The sequence below is a fragment of the Calliopsis andreniformis genome, chromosome 12 (assembly GCF_051401765.1).
Source record: "Calliopsis andreniformis isolate RMS-2024a chromosome 12, iyCalAndr_principal, whole genome shotgun sequence".
NCBI classification, from domain to species: domain Eukaryota; kingdom Metazoa; phylum Arthropoda; class Insecta; order Hymenoptera; family Andrenidae; genus Calliopsis; species Calliopsis andreniformis.
This window is the reverse complement of record NC_135073.1, coordinates 4,760,233-4,783,233: the sequence shown is the minus strand read 5'-3', so window position 1 is coordinate 4,783,233 and position 23,001 is coordinate 4,760,233. Positions and strand designations below refer to the sequence as shown.

The 23,001-nt window shown below is 32.2% G+C and overlaps 5 protein-coding genes across 6 annotated transcripts in view; 2 read left to right on the top strand and 3 right to left on the bottom strand.

Moving 5' to 3' along the window:
- Mmp2 (Matrix metalloproteinase 2) overlaps positions 1–12,714 on the top strand; it is a 244,653-nt gene extending 231,939 nt beyond the window's left edge. For both annotated transcript variants that reach the window (XM_076390052.1, XM_076390051.1), the window contains 4 exons: positions 9,193–9,620; positions 11,075–11,373; positions 11,950–12,053; positions 12,310–12,714. In XM_076390052.1, the coding sequence (XP_076246167.1) occupies positions 9,193–9,620; positions 11,075–11,373; positions 11,950–12,053; positions 12,310–12,551 (1,073 nt within the window). In that variant the 3' untranslated portion in view covers positions 12,552–12,714. The remainder of the gene's footprint in view (positions 1–9,192; positions 9,621–11,074; positions 11,374–11,949; positions 12,054–12,309) is intronic.
- Positions 12,715–12,901: 187 nt separating this feature from the next.
- Positions 12,902–14,427, bottom strand: Ppcdc (phosphopantothenoylcysteine decarboxylase). The gene is made up of 2 exons (XM_076390053.1): positions 13,986–14,427; positions 12,902–13,462 (listed from the first exon to the last, which is right to left on the bottom strand). Exons 1-2 carry the CDS (start codon positions 14,409–14,411, stop codon positions 13,292–13,294), a joined length of 597 nt encoding a protein of 198 aa, XP_076246168.1. The 5' UTR covers positions 14,412–14,427; the 3' UTR covers positions 12,902–13,291.
- A 551-nt stretch (positions 14,428–14,978) lies between these two features.
- Positions 14,979–15,509, bottom strand: LOC143186390 (uncharacterized). Its single transcript, XM_076390054.1, has one exon. The coding sequence runs from the start codon at positions 15,235–15,237 to the stop codon at positions 14,983–14,985; it is 255 nt and encodes an 84-aa protein (XP_076246169.1). The 5' UTR covers positions 15,238–15,509; the 3' UTR covers positions 14,979–14,982.
- Positions 15,510–17,890: 2,381 nt separating this feature from the next.
- Positions 17,891–20,171, top strand: Tank (EI24 domain-containing protein tank). Its single transcript, XM_076388859.1, has 6 exons — positions 17,891–18,292; positions 18,475–18,653; positions 18,791–19,046; positions 19,140–19,483; positions 19,559–19,633; positions 19,696–20,171. The coding sequence occupies exons 1-6, from the start codon at positions 18,278–18,280 to the stop codon at positions 19,781–19,783; spliced, it is 957 nt and encodes a 318-aa protein (XP_076244974.1). The 5' UTR covers positions 17,891–18,277; the 3' UTR covers positions 19,784–20,171.
- Positions 20,172–20,834: 663 nt separating this feature from the next.
- On the bottom strand, positions 20,835–22,557 carry LOC143185703 (transforming growth factor beta regulator 1). Its single transcript, XM_076388902.1, has 5 exons — positions 22,358–22,557; positions 22,013–22,241; positions 21,662–21,938; positions 21,373–21,592; positions 20,835–21,302 (listed from the first exon to the last, which is right to left on the bottom strand). Exons 1-5 carry the CDS (start codon positions 22,475–22,477, stop codon positions 21,129–21,131), a joined length of 1,020 nt encoding a protein of 339 aa, XP_076245017.1. The 5' UTR covers positions 22,478–22,557; the 3' UTR covers positions 20,835–21,128.
- Between the last annotated feature and the right edge of the window lie 444 nt (positions 22,558–23,001).

The following is a 23,001-nucleotide window of genomic DNA, read 5'->3' as shown; positions in this document are numbered from 1 at the left end:
ATCTTGTTATTATATTTGACACTCATTAGAATGTGTTTATTAACTGTTTAACTTAGTTTTATAGTTTACTTTTGTCAAAAGAATACTGTCAGAATATCTACTTGTCCCATTTTGTCTCAATTTAGAAAAAGGAAAAAATTCAAAAATTTTAGAAGCTCCACATCTAATATGAAATTGCTTGAAATTAGTCGTCTTATTTCTTATTTATTCTAACACTAAGTTCTAAGTCAAACAAAAACATAAATATCTCATACTTCTATCACCTTCATATCCCATAGGATTGCACAAAGTACAAACATGAATTTTAGAAACCTTTATTGAACATTTTCAAAATGATAAATATCTAAAGCAGTATGGTTTGACAACCTCGTCTCGAGACAAAGACATATATAGCATAAAATAAACTTCTAGAATAGACCCCAGTTGCAATAACTTCTTTCACTGACTAATATCTTACCCATAATTACACTGATCAAATCTTCCCGCCAATTTCTCTCGCCAGGCCACCACTGAAACCAGAACAATCATTTGCAAGCAAAACCTGGACTAGTTTTGGCGAAAAGAGGGCGGTAAGACTTTCCAGCAAACCTAATATTTGTATGAGATCGAGAAGCTCCCAGAAAGGAGAGTCTGAAGTCTCTTCATCAGGCACAAAGAGGAACAACTCCTTCGTTCGATGCTTAGCGAGAACGATTTAAAGGACTCGGTGCTTGGAAGAAGTGCCTCCTTCTTCCTTTCAATTGCTCCGGTTCTTTATCATGTCCACACAAAGCGCTTCGGCTCTGAAATCTCATTATCCAAAAGAAAGTCGGTTATAGCTGCTCTTAAACCGCGCCCCAGACCTGCAACCTCTACCCTGTCACTGTTTCAAACTTCTTATGATCAGCAGCTTCTTGCAACCTTCGTTTGTTCCTCCCTCGAATCTCTGAGAAAACCAGTAATTCTCTCCTGTCTAACGAGATATTCGCCCAGATAAATTATATCACTAAGGAAAACGCTAAATTGAGCTTGAACTTTGACCGCCGTCTCGTACCTAGTCGTTTGCATTTAAATCTTGCGAGTCAAGCAGGAGGTGGAAACTGACGGCTTAGAAAGGCAAGAACGATTTTAGGATATCGATCCAACCTGGAAAAGTTTCTATTTATTCGAGTGAAACTCGACCCTCTCGTTTTCGGGAAATTTCAGAAATAAAAAAAACGTAAAAAAACTTTCTTATTTCTTAAAGTTTTTTAAAAAGAGGGATTTCGTATACGATGAGCAGATTTTTATCGCAATTATTGTTAAAATATTAAAATAAATACTAGGGAGGAAACTGATGGAGGGAAATGCACAGTTACGAATTATGCAAAGAGGAAATTCTAATAGAGCTTGTTTAGTATAAGAAGATAACTATAGCGTGACTAAAAAAATAATTAAAAGCGACACTGTTTAAAATTAAAATGACTACAAATTTAGATAGAATTTACAAAATGCAATATAATTTACTTTAAACGAGATTGTTAAATATACAGGGTGTTCGCGATAATCTGTACCAACGTGTTTTTCGTAAACAATAAACATTAGAAAGAATTAGAAGAAGAGAAAGTTGTAGTATATTTTACTGGCAACATGATAACCTATATCAATTTTTTGTGTTTTTAATATTCTTCGAAAAATGACCTGTATTTTATTAAATGAAATACTACATATTTTTTTATATCATATGAAAGTATGCATTAAAATGAGTTCAACCATGTAGTACACTATGGATTTCAGGATTATACAAAGTCAGAAATAAAAGAAATAAATTTAACATCTCGTAATATTGTAATTACTAGTATGTTACATTGATAAGACTACATAGCGTGTTCAACGCGACTTTCATTAACACGAATGCATTTCTAAGTTCTGCTGACCACACTCCTGGTAACTTGTACCAATATTCCACTGGATATACATACACACGCTTCTTTTATTTTAGTTTTCAAGTCGTCCAAATTTCTCGGCGGTATAGTATAAACAATATCTTTAAGATATCTACACACAAAAAAATGTAACGGTGAAAAATCAGAGAGTATTGCATTTATTATCACATTTGTTCACTTAAAAAACTTTAAAGCTTTTACTTCGAAAGACAAATAATTTATATACATATATATAATTTAAACACTCGCAAAAGATAAATATCTATAATAACAAAAGGGTTTTAATACCACATTTCTGTGTATATTCATATAATATATTTTCATGGAATATTTTCCAAACATATTCTTTTTAATTAAATGATATAATTTCCAGCATGTTATAACTAAAACTATGGTGTTCATTTAAACATTTATTTAAATGGCAGTAACACTTTAAGTATTTACATTTATCAAAATATTAAAAACAAATAACATAATATATTTAGATTATCACTAAAAATGTAATATATATGCATAAGAATCATTGGTGGTACGCCAAGATTTCCAATTATTCGAGGAAAAGTTCCAATGCAAGGGAGTCGTGCTCTTCCATCGCCATCAGAGACACCTTTACGGTACAGAAGGAGAAATACGATGATTACAGGAGCGCGGTGATGTTTTTCCACGAACAATTTACATCAGCGTGGAGTTTGTTGCTGTGTAAGAAACTACTATCACAGCAGTTGCGAAAGAACGATGGAAATTGCATTGTTGAGACGATGAGAGGAAAGGAAACTTCAGTTGTGGCTGCTCGAAGGCAAACATACGCGAAGACCCATCTGCGATGAATATATGTATAATCAATCAAAAGTTTCTATATACCTTCAACGTATGTATTTCAGCAAAATGTGAAATGAAGCTCGGTATACAAATTATTCTTAAAAACTGAAAAGTACTTATTACAAACCTATTTACTATGTGAGTTCTAAATATCTAAAATCTGGAAATCGTAAGAGTTTCATTTTAATATTCGAAAGCACTAATATATATCTCAATTTTAATTCACAATTTGATTCAAGACAGAGTGCAGTCGCTTTTATCAGGATATATAATTCCTCTCATAAGATTGTAAAATAACAATTATTACCTTAAAAATTTGAGTATGATTTTTTCTATGGTTTATTATCAACGCAGAGAGAAGTAGTATAAAAGGTTTAAACTTTATTGTATAATTGTATTATAAGTTCTTCTATAAATTATTTGTCCTTTAGATTATCCATTTAAATTTATTTTAGCGTTCAATCGATTGAAATATCTTTTTCAAAAATAATACATACACTTTGTCAGTTTATCGAAAATACGATATAAAGCCATTAACAATTACAAAATTAACAGTCACAAAAACGAAACGTAAACACTCGTCGATTTCAACGCTATTAATCATACACAAGCAGCGTACACATTATAAATGTGAAAAGTAAAAACATAAAGATTTTAACAATCGCTTCCGAGTCTGTTTCAACATCCCTGTTATAAAATTAATAAAGCAGAGGAATTGTGAAACGAGGTCCATACCATACTTTGCAATTAGAATTTCCAAGCGCATACTCGAATGCACATATTTCTCGTGGCGAAACAGAGAAACGTCAATAATTAATAGAAGATAGAGGTATGGTTGATCCGTGTTGGACGTTGCTTTATTGAGGAACCCTGCGATGGGCGTACGTAATGGAGAACATAGCGCTCTCTCGTTTAGAAGAGAGGCGGCCATTTGAAAATACGTTCATTAACCACTCGCCAGAGTTTACTGCTTAATCCTTAATCCTTCCTCGCTCTTGGAAGAAGATGCCTCTCCATCGAAACCATCAACGTAATGGATCACATCGATCCTACATCGATGCGCTTCACACGACTAAACGGTGAGCTTCCCTGATTCCTCGCATTCCTTTCTGATCTTCGAGAGTATACGATTTTTCCGTGAAACTGCGCGAGTTTCTAAGTTAAGAATCATAACGGACAGTGATAGAATTTGGAGAGAACTTGGAAGATTATTGGAAAAACTTTGTGGACAGGATATGAGCAATTTGAAGAGTACAAGATACGGAGAAACAGTGTGCAGAAATTCTGGGGTCGAAGGAGGGGTCAAGACAAGCATTTAGAGGTCTATCATTCGAAAATTGGAAATGCAGAATTACTTTTATAGCAACGTTTTTTAAACTTTTTCATGACATCATCTCTGCACTTTAATTCTGTTAATCCTTCAAAGATGAAGCATCAAAGTGGGTCATTAACACATAACTTCTCTGGTGGAATATTTTTCCAAACTTTATTATCAATACACTTCATTAATAACAATTCATAATACTAGTTGCAAAATGACACACTAAATAATGTGATTTAACTGAATGATTATTAGTATTCTAAAGGAAGTAATTGTTAGTAGATAAGAAAACTACCAACAAATATGTAATACCTGAGGTTTTGCAGAATCCCACAAGGGCAATTAAAGATTAAAATGATCAAGTACAAAGTTATTTATTATATTAATGTGCAAAATTAAAATGTTCTAGAATACTCTGCTTTTATTTAATTTCCTTTCTTCTACAATAAGATATTAATTATCTATTTCGAATAATCTTGAATATAGAAACCAAGAATTGTATTTAAAATGCGTTTTAAATACAAAGAAATTAAATTCGACCAATTTTGCAATGCTACTTCTTAAATTTCTTAAGAAAATAATAAATGGATATATTATATCGTTTTTAGGGTTCAGTTACTCATACGATACAACTGAATTTACCAATCTTTATGAACCATTCATTTTCAAGTCTTGCTGACTGAATAAATGCAATTAAACATCTTCTACTTTTTCCTGTCAATCACTGAGGTTCGATCTGCTAACGTGGCAACGACGACGTGAGAAATTCATTAGCATCAAGAAGAGCGGCTGCTTAATTGGAATCACTTTATCGCTCGCTCCCTCTGTGCTGGAAAGGAGGCTCGACGTGGCGATGAAAACCGGAAAGCAGAATGCTTCAAGTGAAGTGACTCGTATAGGCTGATTCATGAATGTGTGTCCATAACTTGAGGGAGTGAGACTATAAATTAGAATAAGCGAAAAGTATTGAGCAAGATTATAAAAGATTTTGGGATTCACATTATATATGTATAATATTCATGTAATTATAATATATGCCAAGTTTTGAACAAAACAAAAATCAAGAAGCACACAATTTCTGCCCTCAAAAATTTCAAAATTCTTATACGTAGATACTTCAATCACTTCAGTGGACTTCTGTTAAATACTATATTATTACGTGCAAAGTATCCATCACTAGCACTACCTACGTTAACTTAGATTCGTATGATAATTAGAATTGAACGATAATATAATTAATATTCGTCAGTAAACCAACCAATTGGCGAGATCTTCAGCCGACTGTGAAACCATAACCAGAGCCTAGAAACGGATAAATAGACAGAGGAACGCGGACTCGACTCCTCTCCCTGGCCGTCGAATTTGATCTCGTCTCTCAAACGTTGACGTAATTACAAACGTAACTGTCAATAATTACCTGTATCATTATCCTAGGATTTCAAGCAGCTCTTTTCTCCCTCTAATGCTAATAACAGCGATACTCGTCTGCGTAGATTTGTTTGACGTAATTACTGCAATCGCGACAAGCAAATTATCAAGGGTGCCTTGAGGCATTCTGTAAAAGCCTTGTCGACTTGGAGATGATGAGAACATCAAACTAATTGCACGATATTGAGATCCAGTCGATCACGTAGTCAATCAGTGTAATACGAGATTTGATTACACTAAAAGAGAGACAGATTAATTTGTTTGTCATATGAGGTTTTATAGTTACAGAAATTTGCAGCAATTTTGACGGATAGAGAGTGGGTAAAAAATAATTATGTTGACTAGAGAATTGTGAATTTAAAATTTAATATAGTAGGACGTCGACTATCAAAATTAACATTAACTTCAGAATTCACTGTCAATTTTTTGTACTTTGGATAAACTAATACTAGCAAGGGAAGTTTCCCAGATGAGCAACTAGTTTAAAAGGAATAACGATTAAAAGCTATAGTACTACAACTCCTACTAACAAATGAATGTCGTTCGCTCGGAAAATTTGGTATTCGTTAGAAAAATGGCATCAAAGTCCACCATAAGCTGCTCCGAAACTGGATATAAATGACATTTTTTGTTCATTTTTGTAAATTTTGTTCACATTTTGGGGTTTTCAATTTACAATCGTTGTTTTTTTAAACTAATTACCCATCTGGGAAACTTCCCCTTGTAATTGATAATGTAAGGTTTACTTGAGGTCCTTGTGTAGTTTCCTCGTTAGTACTCTACATACCGAAAATTCTAATTAACAAAGATCGAAGAAAATCGAGTTCAGATAATCGATGCTCTACTACATTCCTTCGTAATCTATTCATTTAAATATTCATTACTATCAACGAGTTTATCAAAAGTTAATAGGAAAGTACTGTGAGCGACAGGAAAGTTTTAGGTGCATATATGAATATTTCGTGCAAAATTGTTTTTAAGTGACGAAATTTGATTTTGCAATGTAATTTAATAAGTAATTTAATAAATAACGATGTCTATATTTCTCTGTTAAATTACATTTTTACCAGAATAGTGCAATTACAATTCCCTTACAGTAGAATCTTGATTAACCAATTCTCAATTACTCGCAGTCTCTTTTCTTCACGGTTATTTTCAGTTAGTGAATATCTATTGAAACTTGACCTATGATTTAACAGTAGTCTCCTGCAGGTAATATAATTAATCATTGGGAAAGTATTTAAAATGTGATTGTCCTGGTAAATTGATTAAACGAGATTTTACTGTGTACCGTTTTATACATTTCTGTGTTTAACTAAAGAGTTATTTGTTCGCAAAAATCAGTCGAATTAATTTTCGTTGATTTTTACACAATTTACTCGTTCTATAATACATTAACACCAATTCATAATGTATCATTCACAAAAATCATAGAGAAAGGATAAATGTTATTGTTATAGAAATTGTTCCTTTTGTTATTTTTCTTTTCTCTTGTGCCATTGATTGAGTAGTTTCTATTCTTCATTTACCAAGTACATATAATACATTTAACTGTTACGCATTCATGTCCTCACTGCTACGTGAATATTAACTGTTTGCTAAAAATAAATTAATATGTTACACATCTTCTTATAACATTTAAGTAAAAGCTTCAAAAAATTAAGCTGGTGCTTTAAAAAGTAAAAAATTATGAAATGAAATAAAAGAAATAAGATTTGTACAAAATATATTTCTAAATACCAATTTCTGTAATATATTTGCTATTAAAAAAAAAACAACACTGTATTTCTTGAACTTTCTTTTAAAAGAATTAAAAATAATGTTAAAAGAATCAAAATTAAAGAAATATTTCTGATTTATTCTTGTAAAAAATTGAAAGCAAACCTGATCTATTCACGATTCCCTTTAACGGACACTCTTAACTTTGCTCAAAGGAACATCTGCAGAGATAAGGTTCGTCTGGTTTTGCATAAATTGTGACCAGTACCAGCGACGCGAATAAGGTTTCCTTTTAAAAAGAGATTCGAGTGAAAGGCGACATGATAAATTGATTTTGTCATTGAGCATAAAATAAATTTTTCCCCTATCTGGCTTTCGTCGTATTGGAAACGAATTTAACGTCGAACCATCTATCGAGGGCGAATAATAGACCTTCAGATTTCTAAATAAGTTCCCCCCTATCGCTCCTCTCATTTCAGTTACAGCATATTATACGAGTCGATTCATCGATTCGTGTTGGTTCGTTCGTTCTAAAGGTCTCCGAGTTGAAGCCGTTCCAAATCCAACTCAGCATTTCTTCCTCTTTATTTCAAACACCGATAAAATTGTATACACATAACAAACGAACGGAAACAAAATGATTTGTACCTCTGAGTTTTATAATTGACGAGTACGAAATTATTATTATATATGATGTCCCAGAACAAGTGGACAGACAATGATTCTACATGAAAAAATAAGTCGAAAATATAGAATAATCTTTTTTGATATCGTGTTTCGTTTTCAAGAGAATTAAATTTGAATTATGATGGGGTGCAAGCGTACAAAAGTAGAGTTTTGAGCATTTAAAAGGTACACAGGGAAAAGGAAACACTCTTGGTCTTACCACTGAGTGTCTCTACGGTACGCTGGGAGCATTCTTCTTTTTCCATTTACCTCTCAAACGCCTAAAACTGAGGTTTGGAACATTTATACTCGGTCAAAATTCAAAATCAGTTTTCTCAAAAGCGAAGCGCAATATCGGAAATTTGTATTCTACATTTTCCTCTTATTTTTTCGTGTAGAATCACGCCCTATCTGCTTATACTACCAGTTCTGGATATTCTGTATGAATACCTGTATGATACCAGTTTCCGGAATATCCTGTATGAATTAGAGCTGACACAAATTCACTTCGTTAATTTCAATATTATTTCACAAATTCGATATTTTTCATTTACATAAACTACTTTTTGAAACGTTATTCAAATAAGCAATATTTTTATAGCTCACTTAGAAGTGTTTAATTATTCGAGAGGATAAGTTCCACTTCTGCAGCTTTGGAAATATGAATTCCCATAATATACATGTACATCCAAATTAAACGATTCTGGCTGTATCGACATTTTCTATCTCCCTCTGTCTTATTCAATGACTCCCTCGTAGGAAGAGGTAAATAGTATCGATACGACCAGATTCGCCTGAGCTGAGTGTACTAACTATTGTGATTGACTTCACACGATTCGTATTTTCTCATTATCACTGTAGACGCTACTCTTATCAGAAAAATTTGAAAATTTCAGAAATAGTATTTGATTATTCCAGACATATGCAGTACCTACACAAATGGATGTTTGAAAAGCAAAAACTAAGCTACTATTACAACTTCGAATTTTATTAATACAAACTTAATTTTCTTCTAAAATTAAGCTGGATCGTATGATCTATCTTGTGACTCTTATTATTAAACTTCTTATGTTTATCCAATTAAGTTAAGGTCATTACTTTCAATAATTATCTCCTTATATCGAAAGAACAGTGTAACTTGTATTATATGTTGATTATAAACTGAAACAGCGTATTTAACAAAACTAATTTACATTTTCCTTACTTTAGAAAATGATGCCAAACTTTTAATAGTGTATCTACTGTATCAAAATAAGTTAAGATTTGCAAAGCAATATATATCTTAGGTAACTGACAATGGATAAGATCAATGAATAAGACGTAATCATGTTGCAGGTGCTCCCGAGGAGAAGCTTTGGGGAAACTTGCCAGGTGGTCCATTACCTCCGGAGCGCCCTACAACAGCCAGGACAACGACGACAAGCGTTGGGACGACCTACAGACCTTCGAAACCGCGACCTACGAGGCCGAATCACTATCCAAACGACGACAGGCCCCGGCACCCTGATCGTTACCCTCAAAAGCCGGATTACAGGACAGAGAGGCCGGATGATCGACCTCAGAGGCCTCATAAACCCCACAGACATCACACCACTGCGACTACCACCACCACCACCACTACGACCATGAGGACCACAACGAGTACTCAGAGGCCAAGGCATCGATGGACACCGACACCCAGGAATGACGTGCCAGATAAATGTGACACCACTTACGACGCAATCAGCATTATTCGGAGAGAGGTTTTTGTGTTCAAAGGACGGGTGAGTGTTAATTACGTAATTATATGCACAAGCTGCCCAGCTACAGGTGGGAGAAAATTTAAGGAGCGATGTTGGATGAAAAATTGACTAAATTATTGTTGGATGACCAACTTTCTCTTGATCCTGATCTGAACCATTTAAAGGAACTATCTGATAAATGTAGATAGAGAATCTCTCTCTTGTCGTATTCAGAATATGTAACTTGATTTATATCATGTACATTTTCCGTATGAAATTCGGATATGTTTAGTTAGTCAGCTTGTAACTGAAGACTTTGGTTACCTTCAGCTACCAGAGACCGAGAATATAAAACCTTTGAAACTTTATATAGACCAGCAGATTTTTCCCTCGTTCACGTTAGTACTCTTTGTTACCAACTAGCCGTAATTTGTTTTCAAGAGTGGTACAGTTCTTGATTACCGAAATATATTGTTAATTAATACAATCGATCTTTCAATCATTCCGAGATTTAACATTATTTTTGAGTCTTCGTCTACTAATTACAAGCATTTCAAGGAGGCAAGGGCTATCATAATCACTTGTTGTTTATGGTTTGCGACATTACTTACTCTTGCAGCTTGTTTGCAAAGAAACAAGATGAGTGATTCTATTAGCAGTACTGTTAATAGAAGAACCCTTGATTTTCTTCACTTTGTAGTTCGGTACTTTAAGAACAATGCTCTCATTCTTCAATTAGTAGAACTACTTCAAGTCGTCTGCTATGGTTTAATATTCTTAACACGTAAACAGTGTTATCTGATACATCCTCGATAGTTAAATGACCGCGTCACCAATAGTCGTCTGGTTACTCTACAGTAAATAGTTAAATAGTTATTCTAATACTTTGTGTTAATGTAATAATTACATAGTAATGTATAATTATAAATAAATACGCGAACACGCGCCATTCACATAATACAATTGAAACCTAACACATTTCGATGTATATTCTTTTATACTAATACAAATAATAGTAAAAAGAATAAATTACTGTTTATGATATTATAGTGGATCCAAGCATACAGGACGATCGATAATAGGTGTCAGGATTTTTAAAGTAGATATTTTAAGAGTGGAGAGGGGTGATTCTACATACCAAAATTGAACTAAAATCAAGAATGACTATTTGCGTGAAATATGTTTGACTCGAGACGATTCTATCGATTTCAATGTGTCTGACCTATCTAGTGCACGTCAGCAGTAAAATAAGTCCTAAATCAGACATATTTCGCGCGAATTTTAGGCTTTTTCTCGACAATTAATAATTCTGAAATGTAACTGTATATGCATTTTCGTCATTCTTGACGTTTTTGTAATTAAAATTTCCTGGTTCTTTAAAATTTCTGACACCTGTTGTTAGACACCCTATAAATCCCACACGTTATGACTATACTTCAGCTGAAAATTCAAAGATAAAGCATAAATTAAAGTACGTTCATTAATTGTCTTTCCAGTACTTGTGGAGGATCGGAGACCAAGGATTATACGAAGGATATCCGGCGGAAATCACACGTTTGTTCAACCTACCCGAGGATATCGACCACGTGGATGCAGTTTATGAAAGACCAAATAAGAAAATAGTCTTTTTCATCGGCAAGAAATATTACGTTTTTAACGCAAACAATCTTGAACCTGGTTATCCAAGGCCATTAACTACACTAGGACTTCCGGAGACATTAGATAGAGTTGATGGTGCGATGATCTGGGGACACAATGGGAAAACTTACTTTTTCAGCGGATCTATGTACTGGAGGTAAGAAGAAGTAATTTTATTTCAGATTCTTACTGACAAGGAGAGAAATATGGTAAAAAATAATGTTTGCAGTTTGGAACGAACTTGCCAGATTCTCAAATAAATTATTTAGGTTCAAAATAATAATCAATTATCTATTCAAATTCATAAATGTATTTATAAAAATTATGAGTATCACAGTCTTCATACATTTTTCATTACTCTGAATCACAATTTTAATTGTCATTAAAAGCCTATCCGTAATTATATGCATTAACACTTTCACGTCTGCATGGTTCACAAAAATTGTCTTCTCTGTCGCCGGAACTTGGCGCCAATGGCATCACGTTAATGTCACCGGCAAATAACGACCAGCTTGTCAATGGCACCACGTTGGTGTCACCGGACGTAAAAGTGTTAAGGACATTCTGTATCTTTTTAAATTTGTAATTTTACTGATAATTCATGAGAAAAAGTGCCATAATATTTATAAAATTTGTTTCAACAACTATATATTTTCGCCTAATGCAAATATATTTCTTTTATTAATAATCTATTAATTGTCTTTAAAATTACTTTCATAAAATATTGTTACAGGTTCGACGAATCCGTAAACTATGTGGAACTCGATTATCCAAGAGACATAAGCATGTTTGCCGGTGTTGGGAATGATATCGACGCCGTTTTTCAATGGAAAAATGGTAAGTAATTTATGTACTATAAATGAAATAAATAAAATACTAAAAATGTACAAATATCAACTTTATTTTTTGAAATAAAAAATTTTAATTCATGAAAGAATTAATATCAATGTAATAAAAAACATATTGACATTACATGGGTTGAGTACACTATTTAATAGTAGATTATTTTATGACTCCTAAAATTGTACATAAGATTAAAATTAACTTCCAAACTTTTATTTTATAAATATAAATACTGTATGTTTTTTTTTAGGCAAAACGTACTTCTTCAAAGGAAAAGGATTCTGGGAATTCGACGATCTGAGAATGAAAGTTGCCCACGAAAAACAGAAACTATCAGCACCTTTCTGGATGGGTTGTCCTCGGGAGTTGGAGACTAATGACGTTGAGAATTATCCAAGAAAATCGAAAATTGTAGCCACGAGTGATGCATCAAAACTGCCAACTCTTTCTCTTGGGATATTTTTTATAGCATATTTTAGCAAATATTTGTAAACTGTGATATTTATGTAAAGCCGTGTGCAAGAGCGAGTCACACGACACGCTTACGTGCCTCCAGTCTGTACACGACTAAATTTTAACGCACTTCCCTTATAATGATTATGTATAATTATAAAGTAATTTTTAAATAATTTTAATAAAGAATTTTAATAATAAATGATTCATACTGTTCCCTTTGTTTTTTATTCCTATTCAAAACTAACTTTCTTAATTAAATATAAAATTCACAAACAGTTTGTGACTTAACAATATATAATTTTAACATATATATAACAATATATAAGCAAATATAATTTGCTTCGCTTTCCTTACATGTGTATTAAGGAAAGAAATAAAAATTCAGGTATCGTTTAACTCATATATTTAACAAAAACATGTACATGTTTAGTTGATGGATCATTTTAAACGATATGTCAACAGAATTTTTTTACAGTTTTTACATTTCGTATTCGGCGAATGAACTCCATTCCACTTACTTTTCTTGGCATGATTATTTTAAGAAATAGTTTTCAATTGAGCAACAAAACTTCGCGCTATTAGTGCACTCAGGAAAGCCTAACTATACAAGTCCAAACTTGGTCTTGAACTCGATCGCGTGCGCAAATTATTTGAATTTCATCCTAATACATATTACATAAACCCTCTATCTTTCAATTCTCTTTTTTAGAATGTATTTTGCATTCAGCCTGTGTTATGATAAAGTTTCGTTGAACATTGCATTACTTCATTCTATGCTAGAGACGAAGGTCTGCTGGTGAATATGGGTCCCAAGGATTAAGCAATCTTAATGTAGTTTGAACGATAGTGTCCACTTCTGCCATTCCACCCACTCCAACATCACCACACATAAGAGTCTTTGAAATGCAAGTAACTTCCTTGTATCCCCAAGATTTAAGTAAAGCTATCTAAACAGTGTAAGAATATTCAAGATTAGATACTACTACAATAATAACTTACTGCACTAAAAAGTACTAAGTGAATACTATAAACTAAATCTGTCTAATGTTTTTTCTTACTGAGAAATCTGCTAAGACCTAATAAATAAATACTTACAATGAAAACTCACGACAGTTAGACAGATTTAGCTTAGATCATTACTCCGTTTAGTTAATTACACAGATTTTAGTGAAATTTGCAAAATTTAATTTCTTATTGGTTAACCTTTGAATACATTAAGATTTATATGGATCTTTAGTACAATAAAGAAAGTTCTAAAAAATTTATCAGAATTTCTTTTTACTATATTTTTATAATTTACGAATGAATTTGTCATATAAATTCATTTCATTATATTTAATTCACTTTACTATTAATATTGCATAAAGTTATTAATGCTATACTTATAATGACATTCATTCAAACTGATTTGAATCTTTGGATTTAAAAATAAAAAAGTACATTGAATATTATTTCAATAGTAATTTATACCTGTGGTGCAGTAACAGGATGTTCCCACATTTTTGTGTTCATAGCAGGACAGAAAACCAAAGGTTTCATAGGATCCCAAGCACGTGCAACACAAGTTAATATATTATCACATATACCGCTAGACATTTTGCCAAGTGTGTTAGCATCTAAAGGAGCAATCAAGAATAAATCTGCCCATTTAACTAAATCGATATGTAAGACAGGGTCACCTCTATCTTGCCAGGCAGCCCATTCTACAGTGTCAGATAAAACTTGAATTCCTGAGGGCAGTTCTGCTTCTTTTAAAAAATGTTTGGCTTTCTCGGTAACGACTACTCTTATTTCCAAATTATTGTGACATAATTTCTCTATTAACAATGGCAATTTAATTGTGGCTACACTACCGGTACATCCAATTAGAACTTTCTTCCTAGAAATACATGCCATTTTTATAGTGTTATATTTGTTTTTCTCAATAATTCGTTGTTCGCTATTTATTACAATATAAAATGTGGTTCTAAGCTATGAACAATATCAACAGACAATATGTAACCAGTTATTTTTTTAGGCCACCCTATATAAGAGTCAACTTTTTGAATCGATCGAGATCTATGACAGAGCTCTTAGCTCAATGATAACATATTTCTTCCTCAGATTTCTACAACGTACACACTATTGTTTCTATGCAATGGGTTGTCTCTAAATGCTCTTTTAATTTGTCCCAACGTCTTTCCACTGCACTGTTACTATTTGTCACTTTGACTCGGCTGAGAATTGAAAGAAATCCACTACAAAAGCTGTTGATCCATCATCCACTGATCCTTTTACATACACCCATACATTTAATACATGTACATATATGTTACTACCTATAGATCCTCATATATTTTCGGGAACCTGCAGATTCTCTCTTCGAGATAAAATGAAAATGACACAGCAGAATAGTTCGTAAATACTGGTCACGTGATAAGAGCGATCTACGAGCTCGCGAGAATCGATTAACAATAAATCGCTGCTGTTATGGCTCTTTAACTTGGTCAGCGTAACCAAGGGTGGACCATTCCTCTCGCGACATCAGTTGATTATCCATTCGACAAGCAAGATAATCCTTTGCGAACTTTCTACACCTTGTATTTTGGTTCTTATTTTCAGTCAAACAGCGCATATACTCGATCATGATCTCTTTGCAGACACCCTCATGGTCGAGCGGAAAACTACCCTTCTCCGGCGGTACGGGCGTGAACGTCTTCTGCGAGAACGTGTACGAGGACATCACTACACCTCGTTGATGTTCATACAGAAAAGTTATACACAGACGTTACAAATAATATGCACGGATATCTTTTTTATACGGACATCCAGACCGCACGACCAACTACATCCGCCATTACGATACAATGCGATCGGCAGCGCCATACATACGATCATATTTTAACTTCACTTTGCGCACAAGCAAAGATTCACGATGATTCATCTCTTAATTTGAGAATGTTCGAAGAGTAGCAAAGAAGACACTTTTCTCTATGTTCTTGTTACAATTAACAGTACTGATATCGATCACCTGAGCGTTCAGATCAAAGTGGTTCGGGCGCGCATTGCTCTGTTGATAACTATTTAGGTCATAGAACCATGAACGAGATGTGGGGTAGATCTATAACCTAATTAATTTTTTTGTTACATGCTCGGAAGGCTCGTGAGGCTTCTTACCGTTTTTATGTCATCCCTTACGTTATTAATTCAGTTTAAAATTGTATTATAACGCAGTGGTGGCCAAACCTTGTTATGATAGGAGCCATAGTTCGCCTATCAGAAATACTCGAGAACTGCAATCTCCATAGAACTGATTTCATGCAATAGTACAGGTTGTTCAATAACAAATGTTAAATTTTCTAAAGGATTATTCTACTTGTCAAAATAGAACAAACATCAAGGACGACGAAATTGCTTTTGAGGCTTCGTTTCAGAGTTATTAATCGTTTTACAAATATCTGAAATTTGGGTGAAATGTATTTGACTCTGATTCGAGACTTATTCTACTAGCTTTGCTGTAGAATAGAAAAATTATCTTTTAAGAAAGATTCTAAGGAAAGTAGGTGTACATATTATCAATCAATTTTAATAATGCAAATGCTGGAGACGCAGCAGATATTTAAAAGAGGCGCATGGCTGCGAGCTGCTGTTTGACCACTATTCTTATAACGGTTCGAATAGTAAGAACGAAAACTGTCGAAAAAATTTGAAGTGTGTACAGGCAAGTGAACTACTATAATCATTTATTTTCCTATAGAATATTGGTGATCCTCAAGGAAGTGATCGGACAAGATGATGATTGTTGATTGGTTAAGAATTATTCGCGCCTAAAGCGGAAGTAGATAGACAAAAAAATGTAAAAAAGAATGGGTGTAATATTCCCATGAATTTGAAGCTTTTGACTGTGTTACATACGTATGTATTTACTTCCGATTTAGAAGCAGTTTGCCGTGGTTGGCTAATAACCCCTTACCCTCACTACAGAATATGCTCTAGAAATCTATGTAAATTTTGTTACATATACAAGGTGATCGATAACAGGTGAGAGAAAATTGAAGAGGTGATTCCGTCATTTTGTCAAAACGAAACAAAAATGAAAAATAATGAAATTGAGGTAGAGAACTGACGAACAGCATTGTTCATATGAAGTTCATAATAAGGATCAAATATGTGGAAAATATAATTTTGGCACTTGGTTAGTGGTAGTCGATGATACTTGATGGTGATCGATGGCAGTGCGTGACTCCCTAAAAGACGACACTTCAAGCGGCATATTTGAAGTCTTTTTAAATAGTTGGAACTTAACTTAAAAAACAAAATCTTTCTAATACTAGAGAATATGTTCGTCGACCAAACCGTTTTATCGTTGAGTAATTAAACGCTAATTAAAAGTTATCAAACGAAGGCTCTAACATAATTTAAGTCTTCTTGATCCCCGTCTTACTTTTATATGTAGATGAAACTCATAAGTCCTCTCTCGCCTATTATCAAAAAACCTGTATATTAATAAAGTCAATAAAACAAATATAAATATAGATTAGCCTCCTAAAATTACAAAATCTGAAAACTCGTTGTGATCCTATTTTTGTGTGCGAGTAGTAGCCAATAAGTGAATAATTTTTGAAACTCCTGGAATTTTGCCTCCACGGTAAACAGAACGAAGCAACGAGAGCTGCGTTTGTATGTAAATTTATTTAAATAAATTACTAGTCGAATAAACAAGATGCCTTTTTTTAGCCAGTATTACGCTAGGTACTCGCAATTATACATATTAATATTAGTATTGTTACTTAAAATCAATTGTTTGACAATTGGAAAGTGTTATATATTATTCTGAAAATTCTTGTTATTTTTATTATTCGATTTTTATCGACAAGAATATTTCATACGTAACGATAAATCGAATTTAATTAACTGAATATTACTGTAACTTTCGTTATATTTTTGTTATTCACGAAATAAAGGAATAATAATTAGTCCATCATGCTATAATTGCATAAAGTAGTCTAATAAGTATTCTTTCAAACAAGTGTACTGCTACCTATAATGTTGATTTAGTGTGAAATATTTGAAACAATGTGAAAGCGTCATATTTTGAAACAATAGTAAATAAATAAATACACAATACATGAATAAAAATATGTGTGAATATTTACTTATGAAATAAATATAACCTGGTCAAATGTGCACTTGCAGTATCGTAAGATTCCTATTAACCAAAATGCTATCATGAACCATTAAATAAGATACGTCTAGGAAGGGAATCCCACCCGCTTTATTTCTTTACAGTAATATACATATATAACAAGATATCGTTTGAGCATGCATAAAAGTAAAATCATTCTTGCTCTTACTTGCCATTGACCTTTACACCTACATACATATTAACAGAACTAACCTTTGCCTGTGAACAAAAATGTATCAGCCACGGATACGTTTTGTGAAGATGTTTTTTGAAATCGACTTTACGAATGTATATTATATAGCTAGCTTCGTTATTTAATTTAACTGGCAACACGACTTGTACGTGTTCCAAGAAGGATTTCGGTGCATTAGATTTTATTATTGTACAATGCACGAATGACAATATGTGTGAGTTCAGAGTGTCAAAACACTTATCCGACTCGTCATAAACATTTTTCTCTTATCGGCTCTTGATGTGCTTTTCCACTATTCTTCATATTGACAGCTATGTTACTCCGAAAATGTTTTTTTGGTAAATTGTTCAGCATATTCGACGTATAGATTAGTTTCCATTCTTTCGTGAATAATCGTTACGAAATATGGATAACGTGACAGTAAGTAATGGGCTTTGTTTCGAATGAAAAAACAATGTTTTTATTCTAACCTTATACTATACCAGTAGTCTGTTATTTTTTTATTTTCTTTTCCTCTGCTGTAAAGACAGATTGATCCACAAGAACCTGTAGAATGAATCTTTTATATAATGACATTGGCATGTACAATTTTATAATTTTAGGGAATCATACGTGCCATATATAGGGGGTTTATAGATAGTTTAAGAGGAGCTGTGGTCCTATTTTACATGGATAAACATGTAAATGAAAAATTATATAAACAGTCTCCTTCTAGAATGGAGATATATGGAAAAGATACTGCAGTTCCACACAGTTCCACAAAACATTACAATCAATTTCGGTATGCTATATTATAAAGACTATTGTTCATAAATCTTTAGACACTTGATAAGCTTATATGCATAAGAAATCAAAGTTGTGATCAATATTTAAAGTTGAAATATTAGGCAGATTGTAAAGTTTATTATGCATTTATAGAGAATCAAAAGTATTAAAAAGAACAATTCAATGTTGCGCATTAAATGGAGGCGTATTCTGGGCAAGCATATTAATCTTTGAACGTGGTCTGCTTCCATTTCTTAAGTACTTATTGACCATCATATTTGGTCACTCACCGGGTATGGGTATGACTGTATGGTCATGGACAAAGCCATTTCTATCGTTGACATTTGGCACTGTATGGGTATTACCATTATTTCTGCTCAGTAAGATAGTCAACAGTTTATGGTTTCAGGTATGAGTTATTCATTCTCAAATCAAGATATTTTGACCAGTAACTATTGACAAAGTTAATATCATATACTACACCCACTTATAAAATATGTAGGACATAGCGGACAGTGCTTATAGGTATAGACAAGGAAGGCCATTACTTTTATCCAGTGTCAGCAAATTAGTAGCAGACACACTTTTCAGCATATTGGTTCAAGCATTATTTCTGGGTCAAGGAATGTTGGTATCCAGGATTCCATTGCCTCCCATAGGTGACATTCTTGCTCTTGTACATATGTGCCTTTTATATGCTCTCTATGCTTTTGAATACAAATGGTTTAATATGGGTTGGGAGCTACATAGACGATTAAGTTTTATTGAGAGTAACTGGCCATATTTTGTGGGTTTTGGTCTGCCATTAGCAGTATTTACCCAATTACCCAATTCATATGTAGTAAGGTAATAAATTATTATTATATATTTTATTCTTGTTTCTTTTAAAATGATGTTCTAAATATATTACTTTCATTTTAGTGGCTGTGTATTTTCTATATTGTTTCCATTATTTATTGTAAGTGGCAATGAGGCAGAACCTGTGACTGGAGTATGGTATGTATCTTGGTACTTTATATAGTGTGTCAATTGAGTAATGAATTGAATTACTATTTCAGTGACTGTCCATTAAAATTGTTTTCACCAGTAATTGCTATTGCAAATACCCTTTTCAACAAAACAATTGGACCAGCAAATAGACGATGACAGTGCAAACTACAATTTGAAAATTCATTTGGAACATCAAAGATGTAACAATAAACTGTTTTCAGGTTTTTGCACATTTCTATTATTTTGTACGTAGGCATATATTTAGTTTGTTCTATTGTGTTAACAAAATGATTCAAAATATGCTGTTCATGTGTAAATATACAGTTTACAAATTACAAATGCGAAACATAAAATTACAAATTATTCTAAGGAGTACTTTTAAATTTATCATAACAATTGAAATGCTGCTGAAACTAGAAGTTTACATTTTATAATGTACAATTAAGATATTTTATATTTTTGTCAATTATTAAAATATGGACAAACAACATGCTTTTATTGAATGGCTACACAGAATATCAAGTACCTTCTACAAATTACATAATTAGAAATTATCATTATGTACAACATTGCACAAGTACTAAAAACAGTAATTTTTTCATTGACATGTATACTTTTTATTGCGATAAAATGTATATTTATATGAAAAATTGTTTTTTATGCAATTGAATTTTCACGAAAATTACGAAAATGTATAATACGATACTTCTAAGTTTATCAATGATTGTAAAAATGTGAGTGTTATTATATCGATTTGATTCTTACATTTTGATAAAATGACTATGAAATCTAAAAGTAAAGGAGAGTTGTTACATCAGTTTTAGGCCTGTATTTGATATGTTTTTATTAAATTTGCTAATTGTATTATGAAAACGAATTTATTGTTGTATCCTATTAATTTTGAAACGTAAAATTTTATTTTACCGTAACTAGTCAATTTTGAGACTCTTAAATTGTAATATGTGATGATTATATTTGTATTATAAAAAAATATAAAGCTAAAAAGGAGTCATTTTATTTAATTATATAGTTTATAGAATATTCCAGTGTGTTGTATAAAATAACAATTATGAATTACTTACATAAATTATGATACTTTTTAAGCGAAATTTGTTGAAAGTATATTGTTTTATGATAGGACAATTCAACTTATAATATGCCAATATACTTTTAAGGTTACTTCCTGAAAGTAATTCTTATATTACTGATTACTATGCCTTTATTTGTACATTATTAAAATAAGTAAATGTTATGCCAATGAAAAATAAATCATTTTATATAACATTGATCGACGAATAATATTTGAAATAAATGTCTATTTTAATATTGTTTTTCTGTTTTATATATGAACAACTTAACATATTCTTATATTACAATATTTCTATATGTATGAATCAAGTATTACTACCCAATAATAATAAAATTTACGTCCAATTACTACACCAAATAATTATATTATCTTTTACTGCAAATATATATTTTCTACTTAATAGAGTAATAATCATGCAAGAAGTTCTTGAAGAGCTAAAAGGTCGTGATCGGAAGGTTCTTCTTTGATTCTATAGGAATTTGTTAAAGCATAATGCCTATGCAGTGCAGCAAATCCAAGGCCTGGATCTGTTTCCTCTTCCATCACTGGGCTTGTACCTCTTTCTACTGTCTGACTTTTACTCACCTTAAAAGCGAAAAAATAGTTAGATTCTATCAATGAACTTAAGCACAAATAATGTTTTTTGATCACATACTTCAAATCGCTGTTGCTTGTACATAGCTAATTTACGTGTTCCAGGTGTACTTTGTATAAGATTTTGAATAGTGGGATGTGAAATCCCAAAGAAGTCAGCACCTTTTGGTGTTATTGAACGAAGAGCAGGAGAAATGGCTAATAATAGTTTTGAATGACACTCATCAGGGCTAGATCCCACTAAAGGCTGATCAAGATCATTATCTGATACTATTTCAAATCTGAAAATAGTTTATACTCTATATCTGTTTAAAACAAGACGCTTGTTACTTATTTATGTGATTATATACCTTGGTTTTGGTCCACCATCTAATATCTTACAAGTATATAAACTTTTTGTTCTTACATCTCTTAAATTGGCATATACACGTGTACTGCAATATCCTACTGGATAAATGAGATCTTCTGTATGATATGCTATTCTATCAGATACTACTTCACCAAGAGAATAAACAGTGAGATCGCCCAAAGCAATAGGAAAAATAGGTCTTCCATGCATGTCCAATGGTATGAGTTGAACTACTTTTCGCATTGTCTTATTGTAACGCTTAGTTTTATTTTTTGTTTCTGCAAAAGATATGTTTAAAGGTGGAAGCGGTAACTGGTCTAATGCTATTTTAGTTAGTATTTCATATAATTACCTGAACAATCAGTTGAAACTCTTTTCTTTGCAGTTTTCTTAGGTGTTGAACACTCTGGATTAAATTGGGTACAATTAATGTTATTTGACTGAGATCGAGCCATTACAGTGGAAGGGTCTGTTTCCCCTTGTTGTTGACATAATTTACGCAAGAGAAATAACCTCTCTTCTTTCACTAGCATAAGATTTTCTTGCATTTGTGCAACTTGATCACATAGTGCCGCATTTTCCTAAAATTATAAATTTAATGCTAATTCAAAAACAAAATTAATTTTATTATATTTGAAGGTAGATATTTTTAAAAAAAGAAAGCAACATTAACTATTATTGACAAATGGAATCTTACAAAAACTGTGTCCTTTATGATCCTCTTTAATCTCCGATACTTTTTCTTATACTTCAAGTTTTGCTGTAACTCGACGTTTTTTTGAAATTCGTTGTAGTAATTATCATAAGCTCGAGTCATTTTAAATGCATTATATTCTACACAAGATCTTTAAAAGAGGTTATGTTCGTTGTTTGTAATCTTCGATTATCTATTTAGGTTATGATGGAAGGTTCACACAGAGCCATATAAAAATACGGAATGATAATGTATTATGTTGTATGTAAGTACACAGATAATGAGAAAAGTTTCTTTTCTTTACTTAAAATATTTTTTTTATATACCATAATAACAATAAAAGTAATTTTAGAATTAGTTAATGTTATTAATACATTGACTACGATTCTATGTTTGAAAATTCAATAACATTTATAAAATAATAACAGTTACATCCTTTAAAATTATATTTGTTTGTAATTTGTGAGTTTAGAACTAATACACATAAAATTTTTACATATAGTTCGTTATGCAATATCAAGAAATAGAAGTATTCCTCAATTATTGTTTTATAAATATCTTAAAAATATGTAATGGCATTGTTTGGTTTTGACAAACTGTATACATTTCGAAGTAAAACTTCTAGTAAGGCTTTTGTAATATTCGTA

Bases quoted from the DNA above. Each gene is read 5' to 3' on its own strand.
- LOC143186390 (XM_076390054.1), bottom strand. From the start codon at position 15,237: ATGTCCTCGTACACGTTCTCGCAGAAGACGTTCACGCCCGTACCGCCG.
- LOC143185703 (XM_076388902.1), bottom strand. From the start codon at position 22,477: ATGACTCGAGCTTATGATAATTACTACAACGAATTTCAAAAAAACGTC. The intron at 22,242-22,357 runs GTAAGATTCCAT...TTATAATTTTAG, and splicing joins TCATAAAGGACACAGTTTTT to GAAAATGCGGCACTATGTGA. The intron at 21,303-21,372 runs GTATGTGATCAA...TTCGCTTTTAAG, and splicing joins ACAAGCAACAGCGATTTGAA to GTGAGTAAAAGTCAGACAGT.
- Ppcdc (XM_076390053.1), bottom strand. From the start codon at position 14,411: ATGGCATGTATTTCTAGGAAGAAAGTTCTAATTGGATGTACCGGTAGT. The intron at 13,463-13,985 runs GTATAAATTACT...TACACTGTTTAG, and splicing joins ATCCTGTTACTGCACCACAG to ATAGCTTTACTTAAATCTTG.
- Tank (XM_076388859.1), top strand. The intron at 18,654-18,790 runs GTATGCTATATT...ATGCATTTATAG, and splicing joins AAACATTACAATCAATTTCG to AGAATCAAAAGTATTAAAAA. The intron at 19,484-19,558 runs GTAATAAATTAT...CTTTCATTTTAG, and splicing joins CCCAATTCATATGTAGTAAG to TGGCTGTGTATTTTCTATAT.